The sequence below is a fragment of the Salmo trutta genome, chromosome 27, assembly GCF_901001165.1.
Source record: "Salmo trutta chromosome 27, fSalTru1.1, whole genome shotgun sequence".
NCBI lineage: Eukaryota > Metazoa > Chordata > Actinopteri > Salmoniformes > Salmonidae > Salmo > Salmo trutta.
The window spans coordinates 38,601,612-38,616,104 of record NC_042983.1 but is presented as its reverse complement, the minus strand read 5'-3'; the positions used below and the strand labels follow the sequence as shown (position 1 = coordinate 38,616,104).

At 43.3% G+C, this 14,493-nt stretch overlaps 1 protein-coding gene across 1 annotated transcript in view; it reads right to left on the bottom strand.

Annotated features, from left to right (window-relative positions):
- aacs (acetoacetyl-CoA synthetase) overlaps positions 1-14,493 on the bottom strand; it is a 56,423-nt gene that overhangs the window by 22,267 nt on the left and 19,663 nt on the right. The window contains exons 8-10 of the mRNA XM_029718000.1: positions 14,051-14,201; positions 9,307-9,387; positions 8,592-8,716 (exon numbers count right to left, since the gene is read on the bottom strand). Of these exons, the coding sequence (XP_029573860.1) occupies positions 8,592-8,716; positions 9,307-9,387; positions 14,051-14,201 (357 nt within the window). The remainder of the gene's footprint in view (positions 1-8,591; positions 8,717-9,306; positions 9,388-14,050; positions 14,202-14,493) is intronic.

The window sequence follows — 14,493 nt, the reverse complement described above, 5'->3', positions numbered from 1 at the left end:
TGCAAACAGAGTAGGTCCATGCAACTTCTTATTTTTACTCCTCAACTTATTTAGGCTTGTGCTTGAATACCTCTCGACTTGAGCTGTTCATTTTTTTTTTTTAAGTTTTAAAAAAAGACATCATTCCACTGACATTATGGAATATTGTGACAAAATGTAAATGTAATCCATTTTAAATTCAGGCTGTTACAACAAAATGTGGAAAAAGTCAAGGGGAGTGAATACTTTCTGAATGCGTAAAAAAATGCTCTGAATCTATCGACAAAGACGACTCAATCTGGACGACAACCACCTGACAATCAACAAATGTATACCGTTTCTATTGTGACAGTCGGGACACAAAATAATATAAAATGGTCCTTGTTCTGTCCAGGTGGACCACATAACAACCCGCAGCAATAAGCAGACATTGATTGGTGACCGTGATTGTCCTGTCTTGGTGGCGATTGATAACCCGTAACCGTGATTGTCCTGTCTTGGTGGCGATTGATAACCCGTAATGGAAGCCCCCAACCAAGGCTGTGAGAGGGTCACATGATGGGGGTGGAGCCAGATGGAGCCTGTTCATGACAAAGCAATATCGTAGTAGGGATGGAGGTGACGAGGTCACACCCCTGTCCTGTCGCACTGCCAACCCCACCCCCCACAGCACTGCACACCATAGCACTGCCCACCATAGCACTGCCAACCCCAGCCCCCACAGCACTGCCCACCATAGCACTGCCCACCCCACCCCCCACAGCACTGCCCACCATAGCACTGCCCACCCCAGCCCCCACAGCACTGCCCACCATAGCACTGCCCACCCCAGCCCCCACAGCACTGCCCACCATAGCACTGCCCACCCCAGCCCCCACAGCCTGCCCACCATAGCACTGCCAACCCCACCCCCCACAGCACACCATAGCACTGCCCACCATAGCACTGCCCACCCCATCCCCCACAGCACTGCCCACCATAGCACTGCCCACCCCAGCACTGCCCACCCCAGCCCCGCCCACCCCAGCACTTAAATGAGCAGCTGAGATGTGTCCCAAATGGCACCCTATTCCCTATATAGTACACTACTTTAGACCAGGGTCCATAGGGACGCATGCATTGAAAAGGTTGAACGGCCTCGAGACAAGCGGCAGCTCGTTACTCATTTCAACCACACATCGTCAAAATCAGAACAACTGTGCTTTAAAAAAAAGGCCCAGTGCAGTGAGAAACGTGATTTTCCTGTGTTTTACACACTGAATTGTCAGCCTGTTTCGGTGGGATAGTTTTGGCCTTCCATGGTGACGTCACCAGACAGTAAATTAGTTAAGACCAATCAGGAGTTCCAAACCCTTCTGTCAATAACAACACCGTTTCAGTTGTCCCCCCCCCCTCAGACCACTCCCAGACAGTCCTAGCTAAATTGATGCTCGCGAAATTGCTCTTTGCTAAGAAGTTGTTCCTTTTTGACCGTTTTAATTGAAAACAATCACTATGAATGCCAGTCTCTCTTGGTTAAGAGTGGAGGATGACTGCATCACTTCTTTTTAGAAGAAACATTGTTGCAAATCCTAAATTGTTTGCATAGTCAACTTACACACAGCTCTGACACACACACACACACACACTTATCCCACCAGACATGCCACCAGGGGTCTTTTCACAGTCCCCAAATCCAGAACAAATTCAAGAAAGCGTACAGTATTATATAGAGACATTATTGTATGGAACTCCATTCCATCTCATATGTCTCAAATAAACAAAGCCTGGTTTCAAAAAACAGAAAGCAACACCTCACCCCAACCTCTCCCCTGTTTGACCTTGATAGTTTGTGTGTATGTATTGATATGTAGGCTGTGTACCTTCTGTCATTTTCCAAAATGTATGTAGTTCTGTCCTTGAGCGGTTGTCTATTAAATGTTCTGTATTATGTCATTCTGTATTATGTCATGTTTTGTGTGGACCCCAGGAAGAGTAGCTGCTGCTTTTACAATAGCTAATGGGGATCCTAATGAAATACCAAATACAGTAAGGTACTTAAATCGTTACCCAGAAATTATTTCATATTGAGATAAAAATGGCTGCATTGGACCTTTAATGCTTTTCCTACAATGTCTCATGTGACTGTTATTTCATTTGTATCATTAGTCCAGACAGTCTAACACATTGAGGGGCCAGAAATGATTGACACCTTTGATAAAGAAGAGCAAAAATAACTTTATAAAATAAAAATGCTGAGCTATATTGTATGAAAAAAAAAAAAACTTGGAAATGATTTTAACTTGTACTAATATAATTGTTCAAATGTTTTTGGTCTAACAAGTAACTGTTTTTTTATCAACAAAAAAAGGTTGGGGTAAAAATTTGACACCCGTTTTCAATACCTCTCCTTGCAAAGATAATGGCACAGCCTTTTTCTAAAATGTTTTACAAGTTGGAAAACATTGTGAGGGATCTTAGACCGTTCCTCCAAACAGACAGGATTGGGGAGTAACTGTCTACATGTAATCTGATCACAAAAAACTAACTGTAATCAGTTACATTACCAGCAAAAATATTGTAATCACATTAATCTAGTTTTTCAAAAATATCTGTACTTATTACTTGTAATTTCAGAAAGGATATTTTCCCCCAAAAATACATTGACACATTCCTGTTTTTCCAGCATTGAAAAAGGTGCAAGTTTAAGTTTGTTCCTCCTGAGCGAGTCTGACCACAAATCAGAGACCACTATGATGACATACCAAATGATGACCACCAATCAGAGACCACTACGATGACACACCAAATGCATTTGATGGATCCTGGTCTTGTAATGCCTCTTAAAGCGCCAATCAGCAGTAGAGAAAAGAAAAACAATCTCCCAGACCCTATTTTAGTAAAAAGCTGAGTGATGGGGCTGGAGAACTTTAACCACTCAAATTCATAGACAGAGCTATGGATGCAAGGACTGACCATCCATGATATCAAAAGTATAGGTACCCCTTGACTTATTCCACAATTTATTATGTTACAGCCTGAATTTAAAATGGATGAAACAGATTTTTTTTCTCAACCATCTACAGACAATACCACATAATGACAAAGTGAAAATATGTTACAAAACGAAGACAAATCGAATGTATTGGTCACATACACATGTTCAGCAGATGTGTAGTGAAATGCTTATGCTTCTAACTCAGCAGTAATATCTAACAGTTTCACAACATACACCCAACATACACGGAAATCTAAGTAAGGAATGGATTAAAATATATATACACATATGTCAGAGCGGACCTTACAGAAAATAGTATGTGTGTGGGGTACAGAAATGGGGTAGTTATTATAAAAATCATGTTAAAAATCACTATTATGTGAATTGTTAAGCAAATGTTTACTGAGCTTATTTCAGCTTGACATAACAAAGGGGTTGAATACTTACTGAGTCAACACATTTCAGCTTTCATTTTCTATTCAATTTGTAAAAATTTAAAAATTCTAGAAACATAATTCCAATTTGACATGATGGGGTATTATGTGTAGACCAGTGAGAAAACAAAATCTCTAATTTTATTTACTTTAAAATCAGGCAGGAACAACAAAACGTGTAAAAAGTCAAGGGGTCTGAATACTTTCTGAAGGCGCTGTATATAGTAATATTAGCTAAAAGCAGCCATACATTATCCAACATGGATATTGGATATTCTATTGGCAGAAGAAGGTAGTTAATTTTTTTATGGCTGAATAATGATATAAAGCCAGCTGTGTTTGGGCCTGACCTTTCACCTGTAACCTTTAGATGGCGCTGTTCGCTTCACTAAACACCCAGCTGTACACATCAATAATAATATTTAAAATTTGTAGAGTGCATTTTGCACACTTACTGCACATCAATGCCCCTGGGAGAGCTATGAGCCATGATGTTCAAACAGTTTACAAACCATCATTAGAACAAACTATATTGAGCCCTTAATATTAGCCAAATAGTTGCCTTAGGCAATATGACTCAATGGATTTTTACATTGTGTGTATTTAAATTTCATCATTTACTAGCTTACACTTGTTTTAAGACCATGTACTGTATATGCCAACAATATACCGGTCACCTCATTAGGACATGATACGGTTGATCCTCCTTTAAAAAAGTTGCAGCGTAGCTTGAATGGTGCCGCAGAATTCTATGGCACGTTATTTAAGTGTGAGCCACCAGTACCATTAATGCTAGTCAGTGCTAGTTTGACCACCAGGGGACATCTTTGAGAAGCATTTGGTAGCCTTCAATAATGGCTGTACTAGAGATTGCGGGCACGCGGGAGACCGGGGTTCAATTCCCCAACGGGAGGGAAGGAGTACGCTGTCCTTGTAAATAGGAATTTGTTCTTAACTGATTCCATATGTGTTATGTCATAGTTTTGATGTCTTGTTTAACGCTTTGTTAAAAAATATATATATATTTTGGAGATTATTTGGTTTTCAACTAACATACAATGAGCGAGAAAAAGGCCATTCTTGAACATGGGGTGAGACATTGTTACTAATTTGTAAATAAAGCCTGTTTGTTATTTAGAATGATTTATTTCTGTTTTTAGAGGGAGAGAAACCAAAAACCTACAGTCATCTCATGGGTCTCCCGGTCGAGGCCGGCACCGGTATTGAACTAGCATCTGTAGCAACAAAGCTTGCACTGCCATGCAGTGTCTTAGACCGTTGGTCTGTACAACATGACTGGTCGGGAGTGGGCTACAGTACCACAGTAACACCAAAATAATCCTAACAAAATTAAATACAAACCTTAGTGTAACAGTTTTAGTAAGTAATACTGAAGTCGTGCACAATTATCAGTTTCTATAGGTTTATGTCACCCATTCATTGTCAGTTAGAGACACAGTAGGACCCAAAAGCATAATCAGTGCTCTAACTCCCCCTTGCGCTGGTCTGGAGCAATGAAGTGGTGACGCAGGGTACCGTACTAAACCACAAATGACCTCTAAGTCCCGCGGCGTAAGCTCGCAACTTTTAAAAAGGGGGAACCACTGTATGCAGCAGATGAACTGGGCGTATGGCATTCACCCCACTGCAAAACTAGGGCCTAGTCTGGTATCGCATTTTTTTACAGGGCTGCACGGGTTTCCATAAGATTACAGAAACAGTCATTCCAACAGCGCCTCGTATTGTAGACCAACAAGTCCCCTGTGTAGGTCGGTGTGTGCGCTCCACGCGGGCACTGTCCAGTGTTGAATAAGAAACAAGGCTAATTGTGCCCAGGAAATCCATCTGACTGAGAAACAAAGGGACTCTGGCGAAGAGGAGGAACAACAACTCTCCTTTGTCCTCGACTACACTCCCCCGCACCCGCCCTTCTTTCTCCTCAGGTAGAATACAAGAGGAAGACAATCGATGTATCGACCCTGTTTTACCATCTACTTTCACCATTCAAATGGGAGAGATATTAAAAAAAAAAGGGGATTCTTTTTACAGTGGGCTTCCTGAATGAGTGCTTCATTGGGTTAATTTACACAGCTGAACAGTCTCGGTCCATGTTTCTTCCATGGGAAATCAATGATCAGCCATTTATGTGGTGTGAGCTCCTCCTGGCGGTCTGCTCCTGCTCTCTCAATTCCTCACGCAAGCACCATGTATCAGAGAACCCATTGACAACCTTCAGACAATCCCCAAACAACCTATCACAGGTCACAAAGCGGGATGGGGAGGATGGGGAGTTACAGAGAGAGAGAGCTAACATTTGGGATTGGACTTGAGATCAACTTTGCTTGTGAAGGTAACTCGACAATAAGGTTAGTAGAATGTTAGTAAAAAAGATGACATGTTGTGATTTCATTTGCAAGGAAAACGTGGCTCTCACATGCCAGCCACCAATTCAGATTGTTGGTAGAGGACCTAATTGCTGCTGATCTTGCATGGGGCAGCAGGTAGCCTAGTGGTTAGATCTAGCATCCTTTCGGGCCAGTAACCGAAAGGTTGCTAGATCGAATCCCCGAGCTGACAAGGTAAAAATCTGTCGTTCTGCCCCTGAACAAGGCAGTTAACCCCCGTTCCTAGGCCGTCATTGAAAATAAGAATGTGTTCTTAATCTGACTTGCCTAGTTACATTTTTTAAAAATCACCATGCCTAAATAAAAAGGTTATTTTTTTCATTGTTGTTGTTGTTGCTGCTGCTTCCCAGCATTTCAAGATTGTGTTCAACACTCAGACAAACACAATGTCTGAGATACCTCTTTGGACAACCATAATCAGGAAAACATAACACCCTCATGAGGAATATAGATGGATGCAGAAGAGAAAAAACAGAGGAAGAAAGATGAAGAGCAGCCAAAATGTGGATGGATTATCCCCCAGAGTCTAGTGGTCCCTCGCTACAGAGGTCTGGATTATCCCCATAGAGTCTAGTGGTCTCTCGCTACAGAGGTCTGGATTATCCCCCAGAGTCTAGTGGTCTCTAGCTAAAGAGGTCTGGATTATCCCCCAGAGTCTAGTGGTCTCTCGCTAAAGAGGTCTGGATTATCCCCCAGAGTCTAGTGGTCTCTCGCTAAAGAGGTCTGGATTATCCCCCAGAGTCTAGTGGTCTCTCGCTAAAGAGATCTGGATTATCCCCATAGAGTCTAGTGGTCTCTCGCTAAAGAGATCTGGATTATCCCCATAGAGTCTGGTGGTCTCTCGCTAAAGAGGTCTGGATTATCCCCCAGAGTCTAGTGGTCTCTCGCTAAAGAGGTCTGGATTATCCCCCAGAGTCTAGTGGTCCCTCGCTAAAGAGGTCTGGATTATCCCCATAGAGTCTAGTGGTCTCTCGCTAAAGAGATCTGGATTATCCCCATAGAGTCTAGTGGTCCCTCGCTACAGAGGTCTGGATTATACCCCAGAGTCTAGTGGTCTCTCGCTAAAGAGGTCTGGATTATCCCCCAGAGTCTAGTGGTCTCTCGCTAAAGAGGTCTGGATTATCCCCCAGAGTCTAGTGGTCCCTCGCTAAAGAGATCTGGATTATCCCCATAGAGTCTAGTGGTCCCTCGCTAAAGAGGTCTGGATTATCCCCATAGAGTCTAGTGGTCTCTCGCTAAAGAGATCTGGATTATCCCCATAGAGTCTAGTGGTCCCTCGCTACAGAGGTCTGGATTATACCCCAGAGTCTAGTGGTCTCTCGCTAAAGAGGTCTGGATTATACCCCAGAGTCTAGTGGTCTCTCGCTAAAGAGGTCTGGATTATCCCCCAGAGTCTAGTGGTCTCTCGCTACAGAGGTCTGGATTATCCCCCAGAGTCTAGTGGTCCCTCGCTAAAGAGGTCTGGATTATCCCCCAGAGTCTAGTGGTCCCTCGCTAAAGAGGTCTGGATTATCCCCCAGTCTAGTGGTCCCTCACTAAAGAGGTCTGGATTATCCCCCAGAGTCTAGTGGTCTCTCGCTAAAGAGGTCTGGATTATCCCCCAGAGGCTAGTGGTCTCTCGCTAAAGAGGTCTGGATTATCCCCCAGAGGCTAGTGGTCTCTCGCTAAAGATATAGCAGATTAGGGGCTCATTTGATAGTTTATTCATCATTTTTATACATACCAGTGTGTGGATGTTTCATACAAGGTGCTGCGTTTCTTTTGAGCTCTACATACAGGAATATCTGGTTGATACAGGCTGCATGCACGTCAAATGGGTTGGTGTGCGTAGGCCTGAAAATCCTGCAGTACGCCAGCTTTTCATAACAATAGTTCCCCCCCCCCCCCCTTTGAGGGGGAACAGCAGTGGGAACACAATGAGAAAACAAGAAGGGGCTGTTTCATCCCAGCCAAGACACAGGATTAGGTGTGTACACACACACACACACACCTCTGTGTGTGTTCTGAGGGGAGTGTCTCAACAGGCGACTACTATTACATATACCTAGACGAGGATGAATCGATAAAACCCTAAATAATCTTGCCTGCAGCCTTGTGGAATCCAAGTTGTTTTCATCCCACATCGTTTAAATACATGTCACCGACCACACCTCCCATTTGGGTTACAGGCTTGTCAGTCTCCACGGTAACTGCCAGCTAACAGCCCACCTTCCCTCTTCGCTCCGGGGTGAAGTTTGCCCTAGATTGCAGATCATGGTCAGTTTATCATTTCCCTACTAATGGTTAAAGTTAGGATTGGGGAAGGGGAAGCTAAACCTAGGGGGCACTGGTGCAGACACTGTGGGGACTGCTACATGCAGTAAGTTAGTGCTTACCAACGTCATCCTCGCCCCCCCAGAATAGAACTAACAGAACAAATATTTGTACATCATTTAAATGTTGTTGAATGCCGGGCAGGCCCTGACGACCGGGTTGGGAAACACTGGTCTAGGTAATGCCATCATTAAAACTGTCATCCTTCCTCCCACAATCTCAGAACGGCTACTGGATTTGGTTCAGGGGGAAGTGTTGAGATGTTTGACATAATGCGAATGGCAAGGCCCTGCTATGTGGATTTTTCATCGTCTCTGCCCTATGGGCCAGATGAACCCGTTCCATAATGTGATAGATGCCACAAATGCCAGGTGCAGACCTCCCCGTGAAAAAAAAACAGCACATCAGAAGAATAGTTGGCTCGTATCCCTTTTCCCAACAGACGTAACTTTAGTCAGGGAAGTTGGGAGAGATTAGACTTACCCCAATTGGTCCACAAGGTCCCAGAGGACGTTGGGTGTGGGCATGAGAGGTGAGCCGTCGTACAGAACCACAGAGGCCCCTATGGCCAACGACGTCACCAGCCAGTTCCACATCATCCAGCCCGTCTGATGGAAACAAGAGGGGAAGGACCGTCAGGAAACACCCAGGCTTCCCTCTGCATCCCACCCTCATAGGCCCATGGTAGGAATGCAAAGAGAGCATATTTGTGGAGAGAGTGTGTGTGTGTGTGTGTGTTCTGTAAGAAAAACATCAAAGACGAGAAGTACTGTGTTGCTCCCCTTCTATGTGTAAGGAATGAATTCCGCTGTGATTTCTCTGGTACCTCTGTCAGTACGAGGCTGTCAATTACATCGCGGTGAGGTTGCACTTTCATCAGTCTTGACCATTCCCCAAAGGCTTTCAAACACTTGACTTGATGAATAGGATTCTCTAACTTCTGCATCCTGTGTGTTTGTGGTCTTTGAAGAAATTAATAATAAAAAATAAAAAAAAACACTGTTTGATTGGTTAGTTACTTGTCAACCTGTACTCAGACCGGCAAAACTGGTTGCGATTACTTCTAGCTTTTTTTGGGGGGGGGGGGGTCATTTGGACGTTTTGTGTTGACGACATGATCAGGTTGTAAGGGGATGTTTTGTCAACTTGTGGTTTTAGAGACGACAGGAAGACGTTTTGATCTGACAAGATGACTCACCGTGGTGTAGTAGATGACAACATCACTGCTGGTCACGTTGCCATGGAGAACGTGCTCTTTCAGATGCTGGATAAGCGTCCCCTGCAGATGAGAGAGAGAGTTAACATGACGAGCGACAGATACAGATATATTCCCCCCCCCTTCAGGTTATCTTGATCTCTGGCTCCCTCGAGTCATTTGTTTGTCTTAATTATTTAAATCAAACAGTTAGGTCCTAATTGCTCTGGAGCAGATTTTCATCAAGAAACTCTGTGCTTTGCTCCGTTCATCTTTCCCTCGATCCTGACTAGTCACCCAGTCCCTTCCGCTGAAAAACATCCACACAGCATGATGCTGCCACCACAATGTTTCACTGTAGGGATGTGCCTCGGCACAATCCTGTCTAGAAGCTCTACGGACAATTCCTTTGACCTCATGGTTGTGTGCCTTTCCAAATCATGTCCAATCAATTACATTTAACACAGGTGGATTGAAATCAAGCTGTAGAAACATATGAAGATCTGATCAATGTAAACAGGATGCAACTGAGCTCAATTTCAATTATCAAAGCAAAGGGTCAGAGTACTTAAGTCAAACATTTCTAAAAACCTGTTTTCGCTTTGTCATTATGGGGTATTGTGATGTCATTATGGGGTATTGTGATGTCATTATGGGGTATTGTGATGTCATTATGGGGTATTGTGATGTCATTATGGGGTATTGTGATGTCATTATGGGGTATTGTGATGTCATTATGGGGTATTGTGTGTATATTGATGAGATTTTTTTTTTTTTAAATCTATTTTAGAATACGGCTGTAATGTAACAAAATGTGGAAAGATGGGTCTGAATATTTTAGGAATGCACTGTATGGAAAAATACACATTTGAAAATTGTTCTTACAACCAATCAATTGGTCAGATGACAGTCGGTTGACTAATATATAGATTCTTTGTTAGCCCTAAGCTAAATGAACTAAACAAGCTTTCCAGCTACCTAACCCTGTTGCCCCAAGCTAACGTTATAAGCAGCTGGCTAGCTTCATCTGACTAGTGTGGCTTGACCGGAACAGGTCTGTCCATCATCAACCAAATACGAACACAATTTTAGATGACGACACCTACAGTTGAAGTGGGAAGTTTACCTACACTTAGGTTGGAGTCATTAAAACTGGTTTTTCAACCACTCCACAAATTTCTTGTTAACAAACTATAGTTTTGGCAAGTCGGTTAGAACATCTACTTTGTGCATGACACAAGTACATTTTTCCAACAATTGTTTACAGACAGATCGTTTCACTCATAAGTCACTGTATCACAATTCCATTGGGTCAGAAGTTTACATACACTAAGTTGACTGTGCCTTTAAACAGCTTGGAAAATTCCAGAGAAGGATGTCATAGCTTTAGAAGCTTCTGATAGGCTAATTGACATCATTTGAGTCAATTGGAGGTGTACCTGTGGATGTATTTCAAGGCCTACCTTCAAACTCAGTGCCTCTTTGCTTGACATCTTGGGAAAATCTAAAGAAATCAGCCAAGACCACAGAAAAAAATAAATAATAATTGTAGACCTCCACAAGTCTGGTTCATCCTTGGGAGCAATTTCCAAATGCCTGAAGGTATCACGTTCATCTGTACAAACAATAGTACGCAAGTATAAACACCACAGGACCATGTAGCCGTCATACCGCTGAGGAAGGAGACACGTTCTGTCTCCTAGAGATGAACGTACTTTGGTACAAAAAATGCAAATCAATCCCAGAATAACAGCAAAAGCAAAGGACCTTGTGAAGATGCTGGAGGAAACAGGTACAAAAGTATCTATATCCACAGTAGAACGAGTCTTATATTGACATAACCGGAAAGGCCTCTCAGCAAAGAAGCCACTGCTCCAAAACCGCAATAACAAAGCCAGACTACGGTTTGCAACTGCACATGGGGACAAAGATCGTACTTTTTGGAGAATTGTCCTCTGGTCTGATGAAACAAAAATAGAACTGTTTGGCCATAATGACCATCGTTTTGTTTGGAGGAAAAAGGGGGGGGGTGCTTGCAAGCTGAAGAACACCATCACAGCCATGAAGCACGGGGGTGGCAGCATCATGTTGTGGGGGTGCTTTGCTGCAGGAGGGACTGGTGCACTTCACAAAATAGATTATGTGGATATATTGAAGCAACATCTCAAGAGATCAGTCAGGAAGTTAAAGCTTGATCGCAAATGGGTCTTCCAAATGGACAAGTGGAAGGCTATCCGAAATGTTTGACCCAAGTTAAACAATATAAAGGCAATGCTACCAAATACTAATTGCGTGTATGTAAACTTCTGACCCACTGGGAATGTGATGAAAGAAATAAAAGCTGAAATAAATCATTATCGCTACTATTATTCTGACATTTCACATTCTTAAAATAAAATGGTGATCTAACTGGCCTAAAACAGGACATTTTTACTAGGATTAAATGTCAGGAATTGTGAAAAACTGAGATTAAATATATTTGGCTAAGGGGTATGTAAACTTCCGACTTCAACTGTAGCTACTGAAACAGATGTAATTTTGCTGCGTTTTGGGGGGAGAACATTGTTTGCATCCACAAGCTAGCTAGCTTTGTTTTCTGACCAGCACTGTCCCAGAACTTGGGGAAGTGTGTGCAGAGGCGTGTGCGCGAGAACTTTACCAGCATCATATCATCTCGTTGAATCGCTGTGACATACGAAACACGAGTTAAAGTGTAATAAGTATGGAAAAAATGTTTTGATAAATGATTGCGCGTCACATGATTTAACATGTTAATCAGGTCCTGATTGGTCAACAAGCTTATTTGACATGCATCTTTGACACGCAAAGACCCAAACGGCGTTCCATAGCTCAGAGATGTATCCTGGTGACCCGGTTACCAGTGGTTACCCTGTCCCCCGAATGCGAGGCTGCACTAACCCCTAGTCTAGTAGGAGTGCTGATCTAGAATGAGGTGTCTTGTCCATATCATCTGATTCATTCTGATCTAAAAAGGCTGAACTAATCCTACAGTAGATCAGCTCTCTCTAAACTGATCCTACAGTAGATCAGCTCTCTCTAAACTGACCCTACAGTAGATCAGCTCTCTAAACTGACCCTACAGTAGATCCGCTCTCTCTAAACTGACCCTACAGTAGATCCGCTCTCTCTAAACTGACCCTACAGTAGATCCGCTCTCTCTAAACTGACCCTACAGTAGATCAGCTCTCTCTAAACTGACCCTACAGTAGATCAGCTCTCTCCAAAATCTACATGAGGCAAACTGCTAGTTCACTTTTCCACTACATAAACGTACCACATGTGCGTCCAACCAAGACGGCCTGAGAGTGTCTCGAAATGTTGATTTTCCTTTCCTGAACATTGCAATATATTTTTGGACACATATCAAACACTTCAAAGCCTTTCCTTAAAACGAAGAGATCGTTGGCATTGTTGAAACAGCGTTTAGTCAAATTATGGAAATAATACACCATCTTTCTGTAGATTTTTTAAATTATATTTTTCAGTGTGTGTAGCCTAAAAATGTCCCAGTCTGGGAAAATAGGCTAGCTAATAATTTGTCAGGGCAGCCCTCAACGTTCCTACATTGTCCTTATGCTAGCCCCTAAAAGTTGACATCCTGACACAACGGGACCCCTCTCTCTCTCTAATCTAAGTGTGCATTGGCAGAAGGACTTTTGGCGTTTAAGTGACTGTGTGAGTGCCAGGGCCGTTAGAGCCGGGGGGGGGGGTAAGTAATTACGAGATGAGGAGAGCGGGATGAGAAGTGTATGCGGAGAGCGTGCTCCGATGCCTGATTTGTGAGAGAGATGCCATGCCTCTTCTCTTGCTTCCATAGCGGGCGCTGTTTGGGTTTGACAGCATTCCTAACAAAGCCTAACAAGGAGCCTCTAGTGCCAGTTTAATTGCCTGCGCTGGCGGGCACCACCAGAGTCGAATGCCGCATAACTATCTAATTATCCGGAGAAGGGGTGGGGAGGGAGAGAAAGAGAGAGAACGAAGAGGAAATTGTACAATGGAAGGAAGGAGGACGCAGCGGGAGGGAGTCAGAGAGAAGCTAAAAGTGCTGTCGAAACCCTCAAACACACCCGGATGTCTAAACTAACAAGCGAACTTAGTGGGGGGTTTTTTGGGGGGGGGGGGGCAGGAAATGTCAATTGTTTTGCCCCTTGAAGGCTAAGTGATTGTGAATTAGACATACAGTACACTCCAGTGTTTTTAAACAGCTCGCCATAACTAAAAACACCATCCACATTCATCTGCTCAAGTCTTATTTCATCCATTTAAAATGGTGTCGTCTACAGTTTATTTTACTGTGTACAGAACTGATCCCTAATCAACATAGATCACACTTATGCTCAGATTAATACACCTGTATAAAACAGGCCTTTATGTGACACACAGACGGACAGACTTTTCCCATCTTTTTCGGATGGACTGTTGCTGCCCTCTGGTGGGAGAAACCATTAACGAAGGGTAGCGAGGACGTTGTTTGAATGTTGTTTTAATTTAGAAATAATAAAGGTGAAGACGTTCTGTTTTAAAACTCCCACGGTGATGCACCCTACAATGTAGGACAGTTGCTTTGGTTTGGCATTTCTTCTGGAGTGTTATTTCTGTTTGGAATCCTACTTTGTGTTCCAATGTCTGCTGGAGTTCAGTGTGATGTGGATGAACTGTGTACAGATGAGGTCTGACCCAGCAGCCATACGCGTGCGTGGGTATCAGAGAGACAGCTGTATCTTACCCCTGCCGAGTGCACCATACACTTGGGGGATCCGGTGGTCCCAGAGGAGTACATGATAAACAGGGGGTGAGAGAAGGGCAGCTGCTCAAACTCCAGCTGAGGGGCCTGGTCCCCCTCCTTCCCTGTGGCCAGAAAGTCATCTAGATACACACTGGGGAGGGGAAAAGAAGAGATGTAGACATGGTAAAAGAGTAAAACAGGAGGGTTAAAAAGAGACAACTCAGATAAATGTATAACCAAAGCCCAAGTGGGAGAGACTGCAAGAGTGTTAGTTATATTGAAGGAAATTAACATACCACACACACACACTTCACATTAGGTAAACGAGGTTAAATGATAAAAACACAGAAAGTATGTCCCAAACTGCACCCTATGTCCTATATTAGAGCACTACGTTTGACCAGCACCCATAAAGGGTTAACCTGACTCAGTCAGAAATACAC